The sequence below is a fragment of the Leopardus geoffroyi genome, chromosome D2 (genome assembly GCF_018350155.1).
Source record: "Leopardus geoffroyi isolate Oge1 chromosome D2, O.geoffroyi_Oge1_pat1.0, whole genome shotgun sequence".
NCBI lineage: Eukaryota > Metazoa > Chordata > Mammalia > Carnivora > Felidae > Leopardus > Leopardus geoffroyi.
The window spans coordinates 81877658-81901430 of record NC_059334.1 but is presented as its reverse complement, the minus strand read 5'-3'; the positions used below and the strand labels follow the sequence as shown (position 1 = coordinate 81901430).

The window sequence follows — 23773 nt, the reverse complement described above, 5'->3', positions numbered from 1 at the left end:
TTTGCTTGTCATAGACTTGGGGGTTAATTGCTCTGTTTACATGTCCAGCAGTCTGATGATCGAGGCATTTGGACATGCTTATTGGTGAAGCTGGTTAAGCTCCAGAAACCCAACAGCACAAGAAAATTTTTATTTTCCAGACTATGAGAAATAAGGAAGTGGTCACGTATCATCCTGGCCTGAGGTCATACATTTCGGGATCTATTAGGGTAGATAGTTCACGAAAAATGTATCATGTCCAGGCTGCTGTTCTGCTTGAACTTCTAGATTTGATTTTAGTGGTATCTATATTTTACCTTTAAATTATAAAGCAAGCAGTATTTCTGTTATAAAATTCATGCATGGACTCTTATGAAAAACGAGAATTAAAATAGACCATAAAGATGATCTGACAGTGGCCCAGAGGGATTGGATAATTTGTCTAACTAATGTCACATACTTTTCTGAGTTGGAATTATAAGAGGACTTTCTACAGTACATTGCCACATTCAGGTTGTTTGTTACCTTTGGGGCTTACTTGTTCTAACTTGAAGGGAGGAAGGCTGGACAATAGGTGGTTTTTCTTTCACTGAGCTGCCAATGTCAAGGGTTTGCTATGAATGTCAAGGGTTTGCTATTCGTCAGGGTGAGTTGTTGTTACAATGAATGCTTTTGGCATGTCGGCAAGAAGCTCCTGCTGAAAACTGAGTGGGTGTAATATTCCTGGTTACTGTGGACAAATGGCAAGTTGAACATTATTTAAAATTGGGGGCACCTGGGTGGCTCAGTTGGTTAAGCGGCTGACTCTTGGTTTCGGCTCAGGTCATGATCTCACAGTTCTCAGGGTGAGTTCAAGCCCCGCATCGGGCTCTGCACAGAGCCTGCTTCTGATCCTCTGTCTCCTTCTTTCTCTCTCTCTCTCTCTCTCTCTCTCAAAAATAAATAAATGTTAAAAAAATTGAAAAGTGATTTAAAGTTGTTATTTTGCAATAATTCAGATTTTTAGAATAAGTTTGCAAAAACAGGACAAGGATTTTCCACATGTTGTTTACCTAGCTTCCCCAGATGTTAATATTTCACCACATTTGCTTTATCATTCTCTCTCTTCCCATACACACCCACACCTACACACACGCTCACACACACATACACACCTACAGACATGCACAGTTTTTATTCTGAACCCTTCAAACGTTGATGATACGAGGCCCTTTGCCTCCAAATCTTTCAGCAAATATTTACCAAAAACAGAGCACAGCCACACTGTAATGATCCAAGTCAGGAATGTAAAATTGACCTTTCATGATTCTCTAGTTTACAGACTTTCAAATCTCATCGATTTTCCCACTAATGTCCTTTATTTTTATTTATTTGTTTTTTAAAATATGAAATGTATTGTCAAATTGGTTTCCATACAACACCCAAGGCTCATCCCAACAGGTGCCATCCTCAATGCCCATCACCCACCCTCCCCTCCCTCCCACCCCCCATCAACCCTCAGTTTGTTCTCAGTTTTTAAGAGTCTCTTATGGTTTGGCTCCCTCCCTCTCTCACCTCCTTTTTTTTATGTCCTTTATAAAAAAAAAAACAAAAAACAAAAAACATTTTTCCGGTCTAGAATCCAAAGTACCTTGCACTCAACGGTCATTCCTCTTTAACCACCTATAGTCTGAAAGGGCTCAGGTTTTCCTTGTCCTTCCTGACCTTGACATTTTGGAAGAGTGTCTTGTAGGACATCCCTCAGCCGGCGTCTGTCTGATGTTTCCTTAGGATTAAATTCCAGTTGTGCGTTTGCGGCAAGAAGACCGTGGAGGTGCTGTGGCAGCCTCCTCCGTGCAGCCTCTGCGGAGGCATAACGGTTCTGTCCCTGATGCTAATGAAGTTTGGTGCCTCGGTAGGGTGGTGGCTGTCTTGTGCTTCGCTGTAAAGTCACCATCATTCCCCATCCTTGAGGAGGTGGGGAGATGCGGGGCGCCTGGGGGGCTCTGTCGGTTGAGCGTCTGACTGCAGCTCAGGTCGTGGTCTCACAGTTGGTGAGTTTGAGCCCCGCATCGAGCTCTCTGCTGTCAGCACGGAGCCTGCTTCCGATCCTCTGTCCTCCGCTCTCTCTGCCCCTCCCCTGCTTGCTCGCTCTCTCAAAAATAAATAAAACAGAAAAAAAAAAAAAAAAAGAGCTGTGAGGAGGTTCTCGTACCCACTGCCTAATTGAAGAAGTAAAACACCGTCGTTCTCAGAGGCTGCCTTCCCCATATTTTACCCTCTTTCCTCCACGGAGTAACTTGGATTCATTATTTCTTGCTTTTCTTTTTATAGACTTACCATATTTTTTGGTTATGAGCACTGTTATTCTGGTTAGCCAGTTTTCACTTTTTTTTAGATTTATTTATTTTTGAAAGAGACAGAGCACAGGTGGGGGAGGGGCAGAGAGAGAGGGAGACGCAGAATCCGAAGCAGGCTCCAGGCTCCGAGCCATCAGCACAGAGCCTGACGCGGGGCTCAAACTCACAGACTGCGAGATCGTGACCTGAGCCAAAGTCGGATGCTTAACCGACTGAGCCACCCAGGTGTCCCCAGGTTTCACTTGTTTTTTTTTTTTAATTTTTTTTTTTTCAACGTTTATTTTATTTTTTTTTTTTTAATTTTTTTTTTTCAACGTTTATTCATTTTTGGGACAGAGAGAGACAGAGCATGAACGGGGGAGGGGCAGAGAGAGAGGGAGACACAGAATCGGAAACAGGCTCCAGGCTCTGAGCCATCAGCCCAGAGCCTGACGCGGGGCTCGAACTCACGGACCGCGAGATTGTGACCTGGCTGAAGTCGGACGCTTAACCGACTGCGCCACCCAGGCGCCCCTCAACGTTTATTTATTTTTGGGACAGAGAGAGACAGAGCATGAACGGGGGAGGGGCAGAGAGAGAGGGAGACACAGAATCGGAAACAGGCTCCAGGCTCTGAGCCATCAGCCCAGAGCCCGACGCGGGGCTCGAACTCACGGACCGCGAGATCGTGACCTGGCTGAAGTCGGACGCTTAACCGGCTGCGCCACCCAGGCGCCCCCCCAGGTTTCACTTGTAAAGGGACATATTATTGTGCTCTGACACCAGCCCGTCCTGCCCAGGTGTTACTGACATTCATCCACAACAGTGGCTCTCTAACTTGAGCCTATCAGACTCACCTGGAGGCTTCCTAAAACCCACCTGCCATTTCCCACCCTCCTGCCCCGCCTCAGTTTCCAGTCCAATAGGTGTGGGGAGGGGAGCTGGCATGGTTAACAAACCTGCGGGTGATGCTGGCGGTCTCGAAACCGAGCTTTGAGAACCACAAATGGTCCTGATGCTTTATGGCTGGGCTTCATTTGTTTTTCCCTTTGATGGTAGCCCCTTGCCTGAATCTACTGCAGTTTATATATCCTTTCTCCTGATGATGGGCATTTGGGTTGCTTCCGGGGTTTTGCTTTTCCCAAGTGTTGTGACGAGCATTTTGCATAAGTCTTCTGTGAGATATTTTCAAGAGTTTTTACACAATGGAATTTTTAAAAAGTCAGTGTTTCACTTAAAAAAAAATGAAAGTGGGGCGCCTGGGTGGCTCAGTCGGTTGAGCGGCCGACTTCGGCTCAGGTCATGATCTCACGGTCCATGGGTTCGAGCCCCGCATCAGGCTCTGTGCGGACAGCTCAGAGCCTGGAGCCTGCTTTGGATTCTGTGTCTCCCTCTCTCTCTGCCCCTCCCCGACTCATGCTCTGTCTCTCTCTGTCTCAGAAATAAATAAACATTAAAAAAAATGGAAGTAAAAGATACAGGAGGCAATTTGAGACCACGTAAAGTACGCTTCTCGTCACACGTGCACCTGCTGGTGTTACTATCCTCAGATCACTCTTTGACAGTAGGACACTGGTGCCAGGTGCCAACCAAAGTGGTGACTTTTCTAATTCTGACAGTCCTTCTACGTTTAGTATTCGGTATTCTTCTGTAAAGCTGAACTTCCTCTTCGGTGTTTATTTGCTCATTTATTCGTTTCAGTGTGGGCTCATAAATTCTTTCCTTATTCAGTACCGAGCCCATTTATTTTGTTGCACGGATTGTCCCTGACGTGGCCTGACTTCTGTGTCCTTCTGACGGTCCCTGTCATTCTTGACGCGTTTCTTTGCTCTCTGGCCCCGTAGCACATGACAGGCCCATCTAGTGTGTTCCCTGTTCCAGTCTTAGAAATAGCCATTTTCGGGGCGCCTGCGTGGCTCCGTCAGTTGAGCGTCCGACTTCGGCTCAGGTCACGATCTTGCGGTTCGCGAGTTTGAGCCCCGCGTCGGGCTCTGTGCCGACGGCTCGGAGCCCGGAGCCCGCTTCGGATTCTGTGTCTCCCTCTCTCTCTGTCTCTCCCCCACTCATGCTCTGTCTCTCTCTCAAAAATAAATAAACATTAAAAAAAAAAAAAAAAGAAACAGCCATTTTCCTCAGGGAGCCCTGGTCCCTTTAGGTGGAGAACTGGACTTAGAAATCAAGATCTGGGCACCAAGTGGCATTGCCATCAGCTCGTCGTTGCTTCCAGGTCCCGTCAGGTAACAGAGCCAGGAGGCAGGTGTGTGGGTATGTGTGCCACCTCCCCGTCTCCCCCTGTAACTGTGTCTCTGTCTGTAGCTCTATTTCTCTGCATTTGTATTTCGTCTTTATTTCTGTCTCTCTGAGTCTCCAAAACCATGAATTCATGCTGGTGCCTCTGATGCCGGTTCCACAGCACAGGGCTCGCTGTGGCCCGCCTTGCTGCCTCTGTGGCCCGCCTCGCTGCCTCTGAATAACTCCCTTCTCTAACCTTGAGGAACCTGCCACGTGATCACGATACGTGGTATCGTTACTTGTTAAGTCCTGAATGCACGCTCCGTGTAGTTTCAGAATTGCTTTAGCCCGCTCTTTTGGTTAGGAAAACACCAAATATATACCCTCTGAGTTTTCTTTTAGAATTTGCAACCGCTAAAGGCAAGACTTGTCACCCTACACCGTGGAATATGGTACGTCGATAGCTAGCAATGGTCTCTCGTGCTGTCTTCGACTTCTCAACCATTTTCACAAATAATGCTTGTTTTCTGTTCATCGGGAAGTCGGTATGTATCTTGGGGTGAGAGAAATCTAAGTAGCATGGGAAATCTAAATAGATGGGAAAGTGGGCCTGTTCTAAACCAAATTAAGTATCGGGAGCATCGGTTGTTTTCTCGATTCTGGAAACAACCGGTTATTTTTGTTAGCTTCCGAGATGATTTTCTGGTTCCTCAGAGTTTCAGCCTTTCAAACAAGAGTTTGTCTTTAGACCCAAGCCTTCTAAAGAGGACCACAGACATTTTCTAGGGTCCAAAAAATTCCCTCTCTCTCCGGTGCGGCTGGCGTTTTGTGACTGCCCGAGGGAAAATAGGACAACCTTTCATACATTTATAGGACCTTTTCCTATTGCCTTTTCTGGGGGCAGCTTTATGCAAAAGCCCGACAGAGAACGAAATATTTTTAGAACTGTCTCTTCTCTTTGCTTCTCGCTTTCTGGCTTTTGTCCTGAAATTTCCCAGGAAGTGGACGAGTTAGTGAGGGGAGTAAGCGCGATGTACCTGAGATTTAACCTAAATTCAGAAACTCTATGGTATAGAACATCTCCACCCCAGTAACTGAGCAAACTTGTCCACCATTTTCTGCTGGTACATTCTACCTGTGTTCACTCACCGTCGAGATACGTACAAGTTATGGTATCCAGGGACGTGTGACATTTAATTCAGCGGGGGACCCACTCCTCAGTAGTGTGTCCCGACATGGTGGGTCCCCTGGGGCGGCCTTAGGAGCGTGCTCGCGGGAATGTTTCTGTAGGGATGCATACCTTGGGGTGAATCGGAGGTCCTCTAGCTGCCTTTCAACTCTGGGTCCCTATGACTCTGGCACTGGAATAAGGGTGAGCGATCGGAGCCATGGCTCTGGCTGCGCCTCCCGTGGTCCTACGGAGCAGAAGGGGAACCAGGCTGTCGCTGACAGGTGAGTGACATAACCTGAGGGCTCGGAGGCCTTCGGGACTAGGCTGTGTTAACAGGGGTAGAGCCGCGTCTGGCTCACTCCATTTCTGCGTGTGTCCATTCGATGAGGTGAGACCATCTCTGCCAGTGGGTGGAAGGACAGCAAGTGCTCCACGGATGTAACTCACGTGGCTGTCTTCTCGCCACAGTGGCAGCCGTGGGCCCGCACACGGGTGCCGCTGCCGCTGCTGTCCTGGGCCTGCCGGATCGGGCCCCCCGAGGACCCCGGGTCCCGGTGTTCCCAGGTCCAGCCACCGGCCTCCGCGCCTGCTGCCTGGAGAACAGAGCGTCTTTTCTTCCCTTTGTGACTTTGTATAGCATAGAAGTCCAGCTACTAACTTGCGTTGATGGAGCCTTGAGGTAGATTAGACTCTGGTTACTCAGAGGACTCCTTTCGCCTAGTCTCGTGCCGCACACGGGCCAGCGTCCCGGGGATCTCCTTGCAGGCAGGAGACGAGAGCCGGGGACGCACGTTCTCACCGCGCACTGCGGCACCGATGGCCCACCGCGCCCGGCCCAGAGGCGGCCCAGCCGGGCTCTGGGACAGAACGGAGACGTGCTCCCTGGCTCGGGCTCTCACACATGTGGCACGGCACGCAGTCCGGGCAATGGCATTCAAAACCTGGGTTGAGGGAGTTTGAAACGGTTGTGCGGGGAGTTCAGAACGAAGCTATTTGCAGTCATAATTTCTAGTAGGGCGAGTTTCTAGACCAAATATATGAATTTGGGTGTTGTCTACTGCCCACACTCCCAGATCAATCTGTACATGGGTTTATTTTATCTTCTTCTATTCATGTGTCAGAGGGGCAGTTTCCTATTTTGTTCACCAGGTTGCACAGCTTATGCCAAGTTCTAAAAGGATACTTAAGGCACACAGTGGCCTAGAACTCAGTGTTTCTCTCTGGAAGGAGTAAAGCCAAGTGATGGATCGAAGGGTGCAGGTACTTAAGTGCTCCAAGTTCTGGCACTTGCAACTTAGATACGTTCTTAATACTGGTGGGGGGAGGGGGGGAGCAGGGGACTCTCTCCCACAGAGAAACAGTGGAAGAGAGAAATGAAATCTCGAACAGGTGCATACTTCGCTGGTAAGAGGCTAAGGTATATTAGGACAAAGCCAAAGCCACTTCCCGAGGATCAGAATCCGGGCAGGAACGGCACGGGGTTTATTGTAGGTGCGGACGGCGGGCGGGCGTGCCCTGTGAAGCTGTATTCTTGGCGTCCCTTGAAATCATGAAATGTCCACAATTTGCTAAGGCACCAAACCTAACGATGAGCCCTAGCTGGCTTGGAGTGATCCAGAAGGTGTGTAGGAGCAGAGAAATTGTACGCGACGGGCCAGATGATTCCCTGTTTCCTTTCCCTCGGCGTGTCCGTCACTCACTGCTGCTCCCTGCGTGTGGCTGTTCCCGAGGGGGCTGTGCGTGGTCCGCAGTCAGAGCCACGTTTGAGGGGGTTCCCTGCAATTAGCCACGACATGTGCTCGTCTAGTCACTGGGCCGTGTCTGCAAACGTCCTTACATTGAGCACAGTGTGTGTGTGGTCAGTCTTGCACTCTTTTTTATTGTTGTTTTTGTTTTTTTTTTAATTTTTTAACATTTATTTATCATGGAGAGACAGAGCATGAGCAGGGGAGGGGCAGAGAGAGAGGGAGACACAGAATCCGAAGCAGTCCAGGCTATCAGCACAGAGCCCAACGCGGGGCTCGAACTCACGAACCGTGAGATCACGACCTGAGCCGAAGTCGGACGCTTCACCGACTGAGCCACCCAGGCGCCCCGGATATTTGTTTCTTCTTATGCAGTTCGTCTGCTAGTGAGTACTGCTCAAGCTTCCTTTGCAGTTAACGTCCCTTGGTTTTATTACTTCTTTCCCATGCTGAGTTCTGAGTCCAGGACTTTTCCCGTCCTTCTATTATGATGATACCCTTAACTAGCCATCCATCCAAATATTTATTATGTCTATTATGTGTCAGGTCCTCTGCTAAGTATTGGGGAAATTATGAACCACACATGTCCAGCTTAAGGATTCTCCAGTCTAGTGGAGAGACAAAAATTCAAACAACTGGTTTTAATACAGTTTTCACAAGAATGCTGTGTAGAGTCTCAGCTAGCGACCTGGAGAGTGGATCCCGACATGAAGGCAATCAGGTTTAAAAAAGTAAGGGTTTGGTAAGGACTTAGAAATTATTTGCTGGGGAATGAGGGAGACAGAAAATTTTATGTGAATTCCCTTTTAGGTGACCTGGGATGGTGAGCAGTTCAAGGTAGAGTATACAGGACTGTGGGCTTTTGAAATATTTCAGGGGCACCTGGGTGGCTCAGTCAGTTAAGCATCCGACTCGTGATTTCAGCTCAGGTCACAATCTCACGGTTCATGGGTTGGAGCCCCACCTCGGGCTCTGTGATGACAGCGCAGAGCCAGCTTGGGATTCTCTCTCCTTGTGTCTCTCTGCCTCTGCCCCCCTCGCCTTCTCTCTATTTCAAAAAAAAACCACAAATTTTTTTAATAAATAAAAATAAAATATTTTTGGAAAGTATAAGGAATTTGTTTATTCATCAAAAATTTATTGAGTAAAATGACTTGCAATTATTTGGTGACCAAGAGAGACAGCCTGTGGTCTCCCAGGGCTGGCTCATGGTCTAGCGGGGTGGGTGGACACCAGGAACAGCCCAGGAGCTGCAGGACGTGTGAGCCATGTGTGGTCTTGGGTAGCACCCTAGAGGGTCTTCTGCCTCTGGGGGGGCGCGGGCACAGTAAGCATTGTGGAGAAAACGTCCCAGGAGCTTAGACTTGAAGGGTAATTGCTCTGTGCAACCCATTTTATGGAGAGGAAACTGAAGCTTAGAGAAATCGTGATTTACAAATAACCAACTAGCTGGGGCACCTGGATGGCTCAGTTGCAAGAGTACACGATGCCCGATCTTGAGGTCGTGAGTTTGAGCCCCACGCTGGGTTGTAGAGATTACAAAACAAAAACAGAACAAACTAGTAGCAAACCAGACCTGGAATGCTGGCCTTTGGCCCCTGTAGTGCCTTGTTGTGTCCTCGTGTGCCTTGATTCTAGATTTCCTGAGGCTGGTACCTTAAACATTCATCTTCCATAGGACAGAGTGGGCACTGAACCCATTAATTACTGATTAGGTTTCAACCTGTTAACAAGGCTGACCCCTATCTTAAATGGAGGACATACACTTGCAGTGTTGACGGTTAGGGATTTGCAGTGCGCAGCAGTGGCTCATTTTGGAGTTACTGATGATTTCTGGCCGAGTGTCAAATTACAGTGAGGATTACAATCTAAGAGTTCTATGACGGGTCTAGTAAATAGCAAACCTCAAAATAATTAAACATGTGAAAACCTCTAAAGATCTTAGATCTATTTAAAAGCACTCTCAGAGTGGCGTCTGGGTGACGGTCAGTTGAGCGTCCAACTTCGGCTCGGGTCATGATCTCGCGGTCCGTGAGTTCGAGCCCTGCGTTGGGCTCTGTGCTGACAGCTCAGAGCCTGGAGTCTGTTTCAGATTCTGTGTGTCTCCCACTCTCTCTGCCCCTCCCCTGCTCATGCTCTCTCTCTCTGTCTCAAAACTAAATAAATGTTAAAAAAAAAAAAAAAATTAAAAACACTCTTAGAATGATCTGTTTTAAAAACACATGTCACGGGGCACCTGGGTGGCTCAGTCGGTTAAGCATCCAACTCTTGAATTTCAGCTCCGGTCATGATCTCATGGTTCAGAAGTTTTGAGCCCTGTGTTATTTCTGTGCTGACAGTGGGGAATCTGCCTGGCATTCTCTCTCCGCCCTTCCCCCTGCTGGTGCTCCCTTGCTCTCAAAGAGATAAACATTAAAAAGAAGAAAAAAACATGTAACAAAGTATTATTTATTGATAGCACCTCAGGTTATAGCGTACAGATGAAACAGGTACTTTCTTTTTTATAAAATGTTTTTTTTAATGTTTATTATTTTTGACGGGGAGAGAGAGAGAGAGAGAGACAGAGCATGAGTAGGGGAGGGGCAGAGAGAGAGAGGGAGACACAGAATCCGAAGCAGGTTCCAGGTTCTGAGCTGTCAGCACAGAGCCCGACGTGGGGCTCGAACTCACGGACGGGGAGATCATGAGCTGAGCCGAAGTCGGACGCTCAACTGACTGAGCCACCCCAGGCGCCCCGAAACAGGTACTTTCTAGTATACTAATTCTCACACAAACGAACTTGATACAGTAAATGGATTTTTAGTGTAAATGACTCAGCAGCAGCGTCGGAATCGACTCTTTCCAAACCTGAATGGAGTGGTTGACTAGCTCCCCGGGCTCATTTTACATTGTATATGATAAATGCTAGTGTACGTTAGCTTCTCTTACCAGGGATATGTTGAGGCTTATTTGGTTGTTTTGTTACGGCCATTTAGGTTTAAATGTAAATGCTTTAATTTGGAGTCACAGAGGTGCTATTTAATATTTCCATTGCTTAAGACACAGTAGTCGATACCAGAAGCCATAGGTCTCATGGAGCTTTCTTGCAACTGGAAGAAAAATTAGTCTTTTCAGAAACATAGCTGAGGTTGAAAATGTGTTTGGTTTTTTTTTAACTTTGCCTTTGATTTTTATCTGTTTTTTTTTTTTTTTTTTTCGTCTCCCCCCATCTGGAAGCGGTCAGACTCTCACAGCCCCTGCAACCTCGTGTTTGGTCCTAACTTTATTCAGTGATTTTCCAGGAATCACCCTGTGCCTCAGTGTCCCTAACCCGGGTGCGTTGCAGCCCCGCCGCACGACCCGCGGTTTCCCTGGCGGAGCAGAGCGCGAGTTCCTTCCCGGAGGAGGCTGATCCCGTGTCCTCTTTCCCCGCTGAAGGTTCCCCAGTGGTGCGCCGAGTACTGCCTGTCCGTCCGCTACCAGCACGGGGGCGTGGTGTGCACGCAGGTCCGCCCCCAGAGCGCCGTGCAGCTCGCCCTGCGGGTGGCAGACGAGATGGACGTTAACATCGGGCACGAAGTCGGCTACGTGATCCCCTTTGAAAACTGCTGCGCCAGCGAGACCATCCTGAGGTCGGTGTCGGGGTGGGGGGTGGGGGGTTGCTCTGCTGTGCCCCCGCCTCCACTCCTCCCACGTCGCCCCGTAACCCGCGGGGGACGGCCACGGCCTTGTTAGTTTGGACCCAGAGACCATCCGGCGTATGCTTCTCGAGCTCCTCCCCGGGACGGGTCGGTACCAGTTACCAGGGTTGACCTAGTCCGTGTGGTTATCTGTGTGCCCACGCCTCTTCCGGGCGGGGCGGATTCCCTGCAGCTGCGAAGGGTCACCTCCTCCAGGAAGGCTTCCCTCCCTCTCCTGGAGTGTCAGTTAGAAAGCTCGGCGCTTGCCGGACTCTCCTCGATAGCAGCCTTCCTCGTGGCAGGTTCGACCGGCGTTTCCCGGGCCGCTCTTGTCGGAGCCTCCCCGGTTCCAGAGAGTCTTCTCAGCAGCCACCACAAGTTGCGAGAGGGGGACCTCTTCTTATCTCTACTTATCGGGAGATATCCTCTGCCCCGGGGGCTCCAAGGGCTTGATACCCAGAGGAAAAGGGACAAGAGAAAGGATAAGTGGGGGGAGAGCCCTCCCCTGAGGCCGTGTTGCTCAAGGAGTTTTCATCACAGCCCACGTGGAAAGTAGTTAGCAGCACCTCAAGGACATGGTCAAGGCTGCTTGGCCACCCCGTGGGCTTCGGCCGAGCCAGGCGCGGCCTGGACGCTCCGAGGGCCGAGGAGACCAGTGTGCTGGGAACAGTGTATCTGCACACCTGTAACTCCTTTGTGGGGCCCACGGTGGGGGAAGATCTGCCCCAGCAGGGAGGGGGTACACGCGGTGCTCTGTGCCGTGCCGTGGTACGGGACAGCGGTCCCGGCGTGCTCCTCCTCGGACTCCCCAGCATCTCACATCAGCAAGTTTGCCAGTGGAAGGAAGGAGCGGTGCCCTCCCCGAGCCAGGCAGAGGGCCCTGATCCTCCAGTGGAAGAGTCTGGGGACTTCTCCCGTTCAGAAAGCCCGTGTGACTCATTTGCGTGGTACTGAGCCGCTTCCCCTCAAGTGTTTATCTTCAAAAACAGAAGACGCAGGGCGTCAGGCTAGTGTTAAACCAGGAGGGATCTTTCCGTCAACAGCGCTATGACTTGAACTTCTCGAAGATAGCCTCGTCACCTTCTGCTTTGATAGCCAGGGCCTCAAATTAGTACCTAGGCATAAACTCTATGATGCAAATGGTCTGTAAACGATACAGATGAAATAGGTAAAAACCTCCCTGCCGGTGGCAGACAGGGCAGGACCTACGTCCCCAAAGAGTAAAGGGTCCCTGACCTTGACAGATTGATTCTTTACCCTTCACATTTTGAAGTGGCCTTTCACATGCTCGCGGTAGTAATTAAAGGACAGCTCTGACTATATTCTAAAGTTAACGTATGTATTTTTATATCTTTAATGCCATCTGGAGTCTGGAAACGTTTTGGCAGGGACTCTCGGTTACAGTTACTTCCAAAATGAAGTATTACAGTATTTTTATCTTTTATGGATCAAGTGTAAATTTAATTAAGTTTTTTGTTTTTTGTTTTTTTTTTTAAATTTTTTTTTTTTCAACGTTTATTTATTTTTGGGACAGAGAGAGACAGAGCATGAACGGGGGAGGGGCAGAGAGAGAGGGAGACACAGACTCGGAAACAGGCTCCAGGCTCTGAGCCATCAGCCCAGAGCCCGACGCGGGGCTCGAACTCACGGACCGCGAGATCGTGACCTGGCTGAAGTCGGACGCTTAACCGACTGCGCCACCCAGGCGCCCCAGTTTTTTGTTTTTTTTAGAAAGCCGTGGAGATAAATAATTTTGGAGAAATCGAACAATGTTGTCAGAGCAGGTGGAAGAACCATCTCCCCGTTTAAACGTCTATTATGTGTTGGGACGTAGCTTCTAGGGGATTATTTTATGGCAGAGCCCCCGCCCCCCAAGCATTCAATCCTGGCGGCCGCACGAAGAACTACAACTTACGTTGACATTTGTTTCGTTCTTCCGTGCATGTAGCATTCTTTCTGGAAAGTAGCTCTCGGCTGCAGGGGGGCTGAACTGCAGGTGTATCCCGGAGGTGGATGGGAGTTGGGGTCCCGCGTTGGCCCCCTTTTGCTGCCTTTGCTGGGCGGCCCGGCCCTCACATTGCCTTTTTATCCTCACTTGGCAGTTTTTCTTGTTGCTGGGAGACTGCTCTTTCTTTCCCACCCTGACGACCGCCCCCCCCCCCGGCCCCCAACCCCCCGCCCCCAGCCGGTGCGGTGTCAGCAGATACTCTGATTTGTGGCTAACAGAGCGGGAGTGGCAGCAAAGAGACCACAGCTAGTGCAAAGCCCCCTCTGATCAAAGAAAGCAATCCCCCATTTTCCCCCTCGGTTTTCCGCGCTCTGAAAAGGAGGCGACGTGGCTGTCAAATGCGTGTCTCTGCCACTTGCTCACCTGAGCCCCGCACAAGCCACCGAACCTCTCTGTGCTTAAGCTTCCCCGTCCATAAGATGGGGTGCCCGCTCTCCCTGTTCACAGGGGGGCTGCGGGGGCAAGACGAGCTCACGTGTGTGACCGACACGCGTAAGCCCCTTGTCCGTGTTCGCGACTTTCTCGTTACAAAGGTAAATTGGAGCCAGATTCATTTCCTTGGACATCTAATTCTAGCCATAATTTAAAAAAAAAAAAAAATTTTTTTTTCAACGTTTTATTTATTTTTGGGACAGAGAGAGACAGAGCATGAACGGGGGAGGGGCAGAGAGAGAGGGAGACACAGAATCGGAAACAGGCTCCAGGCTCTGAGCCATCAGCCCAGAGCCCGATGCAGGGCTCGAACTCACGGACCGCGAGATCGTGACCTGGCTGAAGTCGGACGCTTAACCGACTGCGCCACCCAGGCGCCCCTAGCCATAATTTTTATTAAGCTCAGAGTGAATGGTTATTTGAATGAGAGGGTTTAAGGTTAACTACCAATTATGGAAGGCAAGGTCCTGTATTTGGTATGGTCTTTTCCACTTTCTTTGTAACCCCTTAGTATCTAATCTTTTAGGTAGGTATAGACACTTAGTAAATACAATCTTTATGCCTACCACTGTCTTCCCCCCTCCCCCATGTTATATGTAACAATTTAGTTCTTCTTTAGGCTTTTTTGGTGGCCCTTTTTGAAACCGTAGATATACCTAAATATTATATACCTAGAATAGTCTTTCTGAACTATGTATGAAGATGTTCTGTAGAATGACATGTAAATTTCAAATATGGACCCTCTAGAACCCAGGTTTTAAAAGAATTACTCAGATTTTCATTCAAGGTCAAATTCAATATATTTCATTTCAGAAACTACTAATAAAACTTTTCTAGATTTCATTTTTAGCCTTCAGGAGTTTTGTATTAGGAATTTAAATCTAAACTGCATTTGCTGAAACTTTAACTGTGTCCAAATATATATATGTTTTTTTACATAGTCATCAGAACAGTGCTTTTTTAAGCACTGTATATGTGATCTTATGAACACAAGGTAGGAAGTACATCTCTGTGCTATAGGGAAAATCGAAGGTCCGTATAGCTTTAGGATTGAGCCTTAGTGTTCCTTTAGCATTATATAATCTGGAAGGCCAGGCTTTGCTGAGTCTAGTGGAGTTTTAAATAAATCCCCATCTTCCCCTTTTTATTTAAGCTTCGATGTTATGTACAAAACCCACACACTGCCTCCTCCTGGCGGGGAACATTTCTTCCTAGAAGATCGGTGCTTAGAGGAGGGAGTTTGCTGAGAAGGGGATAATTCATCTGACATGACGGGAGAGGCATAGATTTAAATAACTTGCTTTTAGACGAGAGTCAGTAGTAACTTGTGATTCTATCACACTAACTCCTGAGTGAGTTAGGGGACGGCAAAGGCGTTTGTGGTGGCGGCAGGAGTCGTCGTCTGGTGTCTCCCAAGAGCCGCTGACTTGACCGCCTCTTCTTTGTAGGTACTGCACCGATGGCATGTTGCAGAGGGAGATGATGTCCAGTCCGTTTCTGGGTAGCTACGGGGTCATCATCTTAGACGACGTCCACGAAAGAAGCATTGCCACGGATGTGTTACTTGGCCTTCTTAAGGACGTTTTAATGGCGAGACCAGAACTGAAGCTTATAATTAACTCCTCCCCTCACCTGATCAGCAAACTCATTTCTTACTACGGAAACGTGCCTCTCGTAGAAGTGAGGAAGCAGCACCCCGTGGAGGTTGTGTACCTGAGTGGGGCCCAGAAGGAGTCTTTTGAGTCCATTTTACGCCTTATCTTTGAAATTCACCAGTCTGGTGAGAAGGGAGACATTGTGGTCTTTCTGGCCTGTGAACAAGTAAGTGATATTCTGACCTAAGGGCGGAGCTGGGTTACTTAGGGGGGAGCCTTTTGACCCTGTGGCGAGGCTGTTAATAATTAACATACAGGTTTCAGTTTGCTGAGTCGCCGTTGAAACGCTTGCTCGTTTTATTTTTTTTTTATTTTTTTTTTTATTTTTTTTTTCAACGTTTATTTATTTTGGGGACAGAGAGAGACAGAGCATGAACGGGGGAGGGGCAGAGAGAGAGGGAGACACAGAATCGGAAGCAGGCTCCAGGCTCCGAGCTGTCGGCACAGAGCCCGACGCGGGGCTCGAACTCACGGACCGCGAGATCGTGACCTGGCTGAAGTCGGACGCTTAACTGACTGTGCCACCCAGGTGCCCCAAATAAACCATAAAAAAAAAAAGAAAAGAAAAAGAAAGAAATGTGTAAGTGAGTCTTTGCTACTGCTTTTATATGGTCAAGGTGCCATCAGGCTTACAGTGGATTTGGGTTTTGTTTTCATTTGTGGCTATGCCCCGACCCTACTTCCCCTGGAGTATTCTGTTGGCTGAATCTAGAAGCCCCCAGAATCTCAAGGATTATCTCTTTCTTCTTAGGGACTAATTTCCTGGTCTTTTTTTCCTGCCCATCATCTTACTCAGTAAAAGTGCTACTTTTTAGCAGACCATGACCCAAATACGTAGTGATTCCAGTGATGAAGCAGAAACCACAAAGGGAAAGGGAGATTGTTTGATGTTGGCCAAGGCACCAGCTGAGCAAAGACAAGTGTCTCAGCTCTCCCTCAGAGCCTTAAGTACTCACTTCTTTGAAAAATACTTGTAAAGTATTTATGCGGCTTGATGTTCAAAGCATGAAGGACGACGGGCCCTCCCAGCTTCGGGAACTTCAGACAGCCTTCTCACAGCGTAGATTTTACCGGCTTCCATAAAGAAAGTAATTCAGAATCTCAGATATATAACTACCGTAGATTTAGCGATTTTTCATGTATGGACTATACAGTTTCTTCAATAGGAGGTCTTCTCCCTATTAGAGCGATTTATTCTGTGATCATTTCCTAAGCCTGCATGATTCAAGAAAGTCCTGAGGAAAGTGGTAAGATGAACAGGCAGCCAGGCGAAGGATCCATGAGGACGATTACAGGTTCTCCGTGTAACCGGGCGAAGCCTGAGGAAGGGAAGATTGGCAGAATGAATGGTCAGTCACCAGGTGAAAAAGAAGACATGAGTTTCTGGGCGGGAGGGAGAAAGGATAATGAAGACTGATAGAATGAGAGCAGTTTTTCAAGTCAAAGTAGACAAAAATTCCAAAATGGATTTTTGGAAAACAAACTTGTCGCGTGCAGATCTTACGGTTCCGAGCCTCTGGGAGCGAGGCCGCGATGGTGGGCAGGTGCCGCGGGTCTGACCTGGGGGCAGCCCTGGAACCCGTGAGCCAGGCTCCTCTTGGTGCACTGACTCACGGCAGGTCTGGGTCACCAGCGTCCCGCTGGCTTCAGCAAACCTCCGCCGGGACCAGCTTTCTCTCCCAGTCCAGCTCCGCCTTCCACAGCTGGCATTGGGCTCGCTTGTCCCCGTGTCCCACCTAACAGGCTGGACGCAGTTCAGTCCCCTGCCGGACTTTTCCCTTTTCTTCTTTACCACGTCTGCCAGGATTACCATTAAGGTACACCTCTCCCTCTCCTGTGGTCTCGCAGCTTCTCTCTTCGACAAATGTGCCTTGCTCTGAAATCCATGTTAGCCGCTGTTGGTCACACCCCCACCCCCCATACTATTTGAAACTTTCTTGATTTCCATATAAAACGTTAAAACCTGCCACAGCAGTTAAATGTCCCGTGAAAGCAAATCCAAGCAGTTCAGTACATTAACAGAAATGCACTGTCATTTTTTAAGAGATACATTTTTTTTATTTTAAAAATCTTTGAATGTTTATTTTGAGAGAGAGTGCAAGCAGGGGAGGGGCAGGGGTGGGGAGAGAGAGAGAGAGAGAGAGAGAGAGAGAGAATCCCAAGCAGGCTCTGTGCTGTCAGCACAGCGCCCCACACAGGGCTCGATCCTACAAACTGTGAGATCATGACCTGAGCTAAAATCAAGAATCAGACACTTAACCAACTGAGCCCTCCAGGTGCCCTTTAAGAGATACATTTTATTTTATTTTATTTTATTTTATTTTATTTTATTTTATTTTATTTTATTTTATTTTGTTTTATTTTTATTTTGTTTTATTTTGTTTTATTTTGTTTCATTTTTATTTTGTTTTATTTTTATTTTGTTTTATTTTGTTTTTAATTTTTTTTAATGTTTATTTTTGAGACAGAGACAGAGCATGAACAGGGGAGGGTCAGAGAGAGAGGGAGACACAGAATCCGAAACAAGCTCCAGGCTCCGAGCTGTCATCACAGAGCCTGACGCGGGGCTTGAACCCACGAACTGTGAGATCATGACCTGAGCCGAAGTTGGACACTTAACTGACTGAGCCCCCCAGGCGCCCCTTAAGAGATACAGTGGAAATTGTAGAAATGCCCTCACACATTTTGGGTTGGTGAGCATTGGGTACCTCCCGTTGTCTGTAACCACTCGCTCAGCACCTCAACCTGCTGTGGATTAATCCCCATCGTCACAGGCTGTCCTGTGTTTTGACACTCAATTGAGACTTTGAGCCCTCAGTGTTTATAGTTCCTTATCCTTTAACTTTTAACCTGAAAAAAAAAAAGTGAAATACGTGAAGTAGAAAATGAAGTTGGGATTTATGGTGCCAGCAGCCAGATTGCTGTGCTGCTTGAAACAGGACGGCTTTGTCGCCTGGAAGGTTTTCTGGGAAATGCCCTGCGTATTTGCGTCGCTGTGGGCCTTTTCGTCTTGGGGCCGGGGATCTCCCTGCATGTGTCACCGTGCTTTCCGTGGCTTTGCAGGTGACTCAGGAAGGCCCCACATGGGTAAGTGCACAGACACATTGAGTAAGAAGGAAATGAATAAACAGTATTTTGGGGCGCTGGGTGGCTCAGTCGGTGGAGCGTCCGACTTCAGCTCAGGTCATGATCTCGCGGTTCGTGGGTTCGAACCCCACTTTGGGCTCTGTGCTGACAGCTCGGAGCCTGGAGCCTGCTTCGGATTCTGTGTCTCTCTGTCCCTCCCCTGCTTGCACTCTGTCTCTCTCTCTCTCAAAAATAAAAATTAAAAAAAAAAGTGAACAGTATTTTAAGCTTTCTTTTTCCTTCAAATTCTGAAGGTTATGGCCTCAAATCCTTTGTTAGCTGAGCCTGAAGCACCTACACTGTGCACACTGTCAGTGTCTATTTTGCTCTGCTTTTTTGTTCCTTTTGAAGAGTTCTTTTCTTCTGTTTTTCGTTCTCCATTCAGAACAAAACTCAACCTTAGAACCCACCTACCACCATAAAGCTTTAGCAATGGGAAGCAAATAAAAACTGAGTGGCCCAAATCACTTTTTAAAGAGTATCCGAAGAGAATAAGACATTTTTGAGTGCAGTTGGAAGGTTTATTTTGAAAAATAATTGCCCACAAGCGAAAAGAGAAAGATACTGCTGGAATCAGCCTCCTTTTCCGGCTCCAGGAACGCCTGTGGCAGCCTATTCAGGGGCAGCGGGGCGGGGAGGGGGGGGTCATCCGGGAGGGATGGAATGGGGCCTGTCCTGGGGGGCGGAGCAGCAGCCAGGGGCAGGAGACACAGCTCACATCTCTGTCCTCCTCCTGGTAATTTCTAATAGGCTATCCGCACGTGGAATGGTGATGTGATCAGAATTAGAAATATGGAGAAATCATTTTGTTCTGAGTGTTCCAACTGGCAAGTTTTCATTTATTATGATCAGCAGGTACTCTCTTGGCTTGGTAGAAATCTGCCCCAAGGACGCCACCTGTGTGCGGAAGAGGGGGGTCTACACGGGAGGGTGTCCCTGACAGCTGCTCCCATGGAAGCCTCTGCCCTGCTTCCTGGGGCCTCCTGGAGGCCCGGGAGTCACTTTCAAACAGCTCTCCCCAGGCCTTAGAGACCTGTGATGCCATTTTTCTAGGCAGATGTGTCCCCTACAAAACCCTGAGTCAACTCAACCCTCTTTGACAGATGAAGGGAAAGAAGAACGAGCTGGACACTGGAAAATGGAATAGGTCTTAGGTCTTCAAAACTCTTAGTGGTCACGAGAAGTCATCTTTTTCATGTAGATTTTTAGTGCAATCTGATGAACGAAATGAGACTTCTTCCATTCGGTGGTTTGTTAGCTGGGCCCTGAAGAAAGTAGAAACTTCAGAAACGTAAATTCCAAAGGTTTAAGAGTTACATTAAATGACACCTCTTTTATTTGAGGTCCTAAAAATCTAGTTGTATTTGAGAAATGGAAAAATACTGTCTAGGGGCGCCTGGGCGGCTCGGTCGGTTGAGCATCCGACTTCGGCTCAGGTCACGATCTTGCACTCCGTGAGTTTGAGCCCCGCGTCGGGTTCTGTGCAGACAGCTCGAAGCCTGGAGTCTGTTTTGGATTCTGTGTCTCTCTCTCTGCCCCTCCCCTGCTCATACTTTGTCTCTCTCACTCTCAAAAATGAATAAATGTTTTTAAAAAAAGAAAAATAGTATCTAAAATGCCTTGCCTTTGGAGCATTTTGCCCCCTTACTTATGCGTAGTTTTAGGGGCAATAACTTACTTTTTTTTTCCCCAATACATTTGTCAGTGAAACAATTTAAAAGGATATTTCTACATGCTTGAATCATGCCACAGTGTGTAAATCAGCAGTGACTGTCTCCTGCCGACTTCATTCCATTTACACGATCTTAAAGGCTAATGGGTCAGAGTGGCCCGGAAACCCTGGTTACAGAATGGGTGTGTATATGCTTTTATTACAGACCCAGAGATTGTTTTAGAATTCTTAGCTCTTCCACCATTAAAGCACAGTGATGCGTCACCATCAATATGAGGATAGCTTCTGTTTACCTGTCATTGTTAATGGATATGAGAAATTGCATCAATCTAGAAAAATAAGATAAATGCATAAAAAGGCACAGGCAGTACATTTCCCAAGAGGAAGACCATTTTGGACGAAAAGCAGTGAAATTGTTTATAAGTTACATTTAACTTCCCCAAAGAAATGTACTCATCTAGTCGGGTCTTCTTTTCATGTAATGATTCACAGAGACAACAACACAGGTATTTCTTTCCCTGCATACATTATGTACCTTTTGCCTGTAGTTTTATTTAACTTAGACATCTTTTTTTAAAGTGATGAAGTTGTAACATATTTTATTCTCATGGATGATGTTTTTTTTTACTTTAGGATATTGAAAAGGCCTATGAAATTGTCTGTCAAGAAGGATCTAACTTGAACCCAGATCTAGGGGAGCTGGTGGTCGTTCCTCTGTACCCAGAAGAGAAATGTGCGTTGTTCAAGCCAAATGAGGAAACAGAAAAAAGATGCCAAGTTTATCAGAGGAGAGTGGTGCTAACCACAAGCTCTGGAGAGTCTTTGATCTGGAGTAACACAGTCAAATTTGTCATCGACGTGGGTGTGGAAAGGAGAAAGGTAAATTCTTGTCACGTGCGTAAATAGCCTGCTGATGAGCATCGAGAATCCATTTCTTGGGTTCCTGCCATCGTATCGAGCAGGAAGTGAGGATGAACTCTGTGATCTGATGAGTCTCTGAGTTGCCTCTGCGCACACAGGAGGATTATCGCGGCCGGTGACCAGTCTTGCCTACCCACGACTGCCTTTCGTTAGCTTGTCGGTAATCCCCATGCTAATTGAGGTGCCAGAGGAAAACGTTTTGAGAAAAGACACAGCTACTAAAGCAAAAAGGTGATGGCTCTTCTTGTCAGTGGTTTTTCTTCAGCTAAGGTGCTAGCAAGGCAAAGGATCCGACTCCTGAACCAGTCTTTTCCTATGTACATCCTCTGAGTGTCTTGGGGGGACCCCTTTCTCAAAGTAATTAGCGTCTTTTCTTGGTGATTTACCAGAATTTAGTTGTGAGTACACTGGCTTTAATTTTATCAGATTTTGGGTTTAATGTTGACAGGATGAAATCCTATCCTAAATTTTTAAAAATACTTTTATAACTACCTTTAAGTAAAAAAAAAAAAAAAAAAATAGGAAAATGGAAGTAGGCTATCTCAAACTCTCAAAGACACTGGAACTTAAGGAATCATAGAACTTGAAATCAATCAAGAACTTGAAAAGAAACGTACCAGGATATTGATCCATTTGGCATCATTAGAGGTTTACGTAGCTTTTACCCCTTTAGGAAACTGGGTCCCCGCAGTATGTTACTGTGACAGAGCAATTCCAGCCATTCTGAAGGCTCCCTGGGAACTGGTTTGGGCTCTTACTGAATTCGTCCACCGTTCAGAGAACCCAGGGCTGTCACTTTCCCCCTCAAACCACCCGTAGGAAAAATCACGCTTGGTGCCATATGCCGTTTTTGTCTGAGCCCCTAGCACTGGGAGGGCTCAGCATATGTTGTCAAGGTCAGACCGCTGAGATCACAACTTGAACGGAACCCTGAAGAGACACAGCACCGGCGGGTGATCATCCTTTCCTCTGTGTGGCGTGTGACGATCCGTCATCGTTCACAGGGTCGTTCTTTGAGAAGCGACACCACCAGTATTTCGGGAGATGGTGCAGAGGCCCTGTGTTTATTGAACCTACACTGAAAGCAGATAGTCTCTAAATCCATTTATCAAGCCACTAGCCGTTTCTCTCTCAGGGCAAGCGAAACAATAACAAATGTCATCCCGAGAAAATGAGTCTGTAGTTGGGCATTTCGCAAAGCGCCCTGGACCACGCAGTCCCCTCCGGTCCGGCAAGCCTGCGAAATCTTGAGCGATGTGATACTAAAGATGCTGTCTTTCCGTTCACAGGTGTATAACCCTAGAATCAGAGCGAACTCACTCGTCACGCAGCCCATCAGCCAAAGCCAAGCGGAGATACGCAAGCAGATTGTCGGTTCGTCTTCTCCAGGTAGCACCACAGCCACGAACACGGCTGCAAATCCCCGGAGGCAGGCAACCGGGAGCCATCGTAACCGTGTCCCTTGGTTTCTTCCAGGAAAACTCTTCCGTCTGTACTCTGAGGAGTTCGCCTCCAAAGACATGCGGCCACTCAAGCCAGCCGAGATGCAGGAGGCGAACCTGACCAGCATGGTGCTGTTCGTGAAGAGAATAGACATCGCGGGCTTAGGCCACTGTGACTTCATCAACAGACCAGGTAGCTGTGTGCTCGAGTGTTCTCGGGGCGCGTGGCGGAGACGTGGCGGAGACGTGTGCCCCTGCCCGGGCCCGGGCCTGAGAGCAGGTGGCACTCAGTGGCACAGGCAGGCGCGCGGAGATTTGGTCGTACAAGCATTGTCCCCGTTAGAGGCACATGTCCTCTGAAGTCATTTTTCGACAAACCTGTAGGAACTTCTTGCCCTGACACTGGAGAATGATCTGGACCCTGGAGCCCGGGCAGCTGGGCAGGGGTGGCCAGTCCCGGCCCGAGAGTGGCCTCTTCCACAGGCAGCCTCTTCCCACTGCCCCCTGCCCGCATCCAGGAGTCTTTACCTTGGGAACCGCTGCTTTGTTCTCAGACCAGCAGCTTGACCTCACCGAAACAGAGTGGGTACGTGAGTCCCCCAGGGAGGGTCCTGACTGAAAGGATTGGTTGCCCTTCACTGATAACTTAGTGCTTTGTGGGTATAACTCAGGATAACTCACTGATCACTTGTGCTTTGATAAAAAGAACGTCAATTTTTTTCACACTTTAGGCCAGTGGTTGAAATTTTCAGTATGTGTATCAGATGGTGGCAGGTGGGGGGCGGTGGATGACAACCTACTGATCCGGGTTCTATATCACATGCACACGAGAGAGTCACAAAAGACCGTGTAAGCAGAGAGCATACTTGGAAACAGTGGAATTTCTTCTTTGTGATGTTTTCTCTCCGTTCCTGTGTTTTTCTGTTATTTTGCCCAGCAGTGCCAGTGGGATTTACAAGCACTTGAGAAGTACATTATTTAAAATTATTCTTTAACGTTTATTTATTACTGAGAGACAGAGACAGAGCATGAGCAGGGGAGGGGCAGAGAGAGAGGGAGACACAGAATCTGAAACAGGCTCCAGGTTCCGAGCTGTCAGCACACAGCCTGATGCAGGGCTCGAACTCACAAACTAAGATCATGACCTGAGCCGAAGTCGGATGCTCAACCGACTGAGTCACCCAGGCGCCCCGAGAAGTACATTATTTTAGAGTAACTCTTTCTCAAATCTTTCCGAAAATGACTGGTGGAATTTGGAGTGGGTTAAGAGGAAGGTGCTCTAAAGGTGACAGGTGCAAAGTCGACAGTGGAGACAGCTTGTCCTTCTAAGTGGCGCGGCCCTGTGCGGAGGGTGCGAGAAGTCGGCGTGGGCGGGACCAGCGGCACCTGCCGCCTCAGGGCGCCCCAGGAGCA

General features: G+C 48.0%; 1 protein-coding gene across 6 annotated transcripts in view; it reads left to right on the top strand.

Moving 5' to 3' along the window:
* Positions 1–23773, top strand: part of DHX32 (DEAH-box helicase 32 (putative)) — a 58305-nt gene that overhangs the window by 20775 nt on the left and 13757 nt on the right. For all 6 annotated transcript variants that reach the window (XM_045439201.1, XM_045439200.1, XM_045439199.1 and 3 more), the window contains 5 exons: positions 10863–11056; positions 14993–15365; positions 20631–20876; positions 22208–22307; positions 22395–22553. In XM_045439201.1, the coding sequence (XP_045295157.1) occupies positions 10863–11056; positions 14993–15365; positions 20631–20876; positions 22208–22307; positions 22395–22553 (1072 nt within the window). The remainder of the gene's footprint in view (positions 1–10862; positions 11057–14992; positions 15366–20630; positions 20877–22207; positions 22308–22394; positions 22554–23773) is intronic.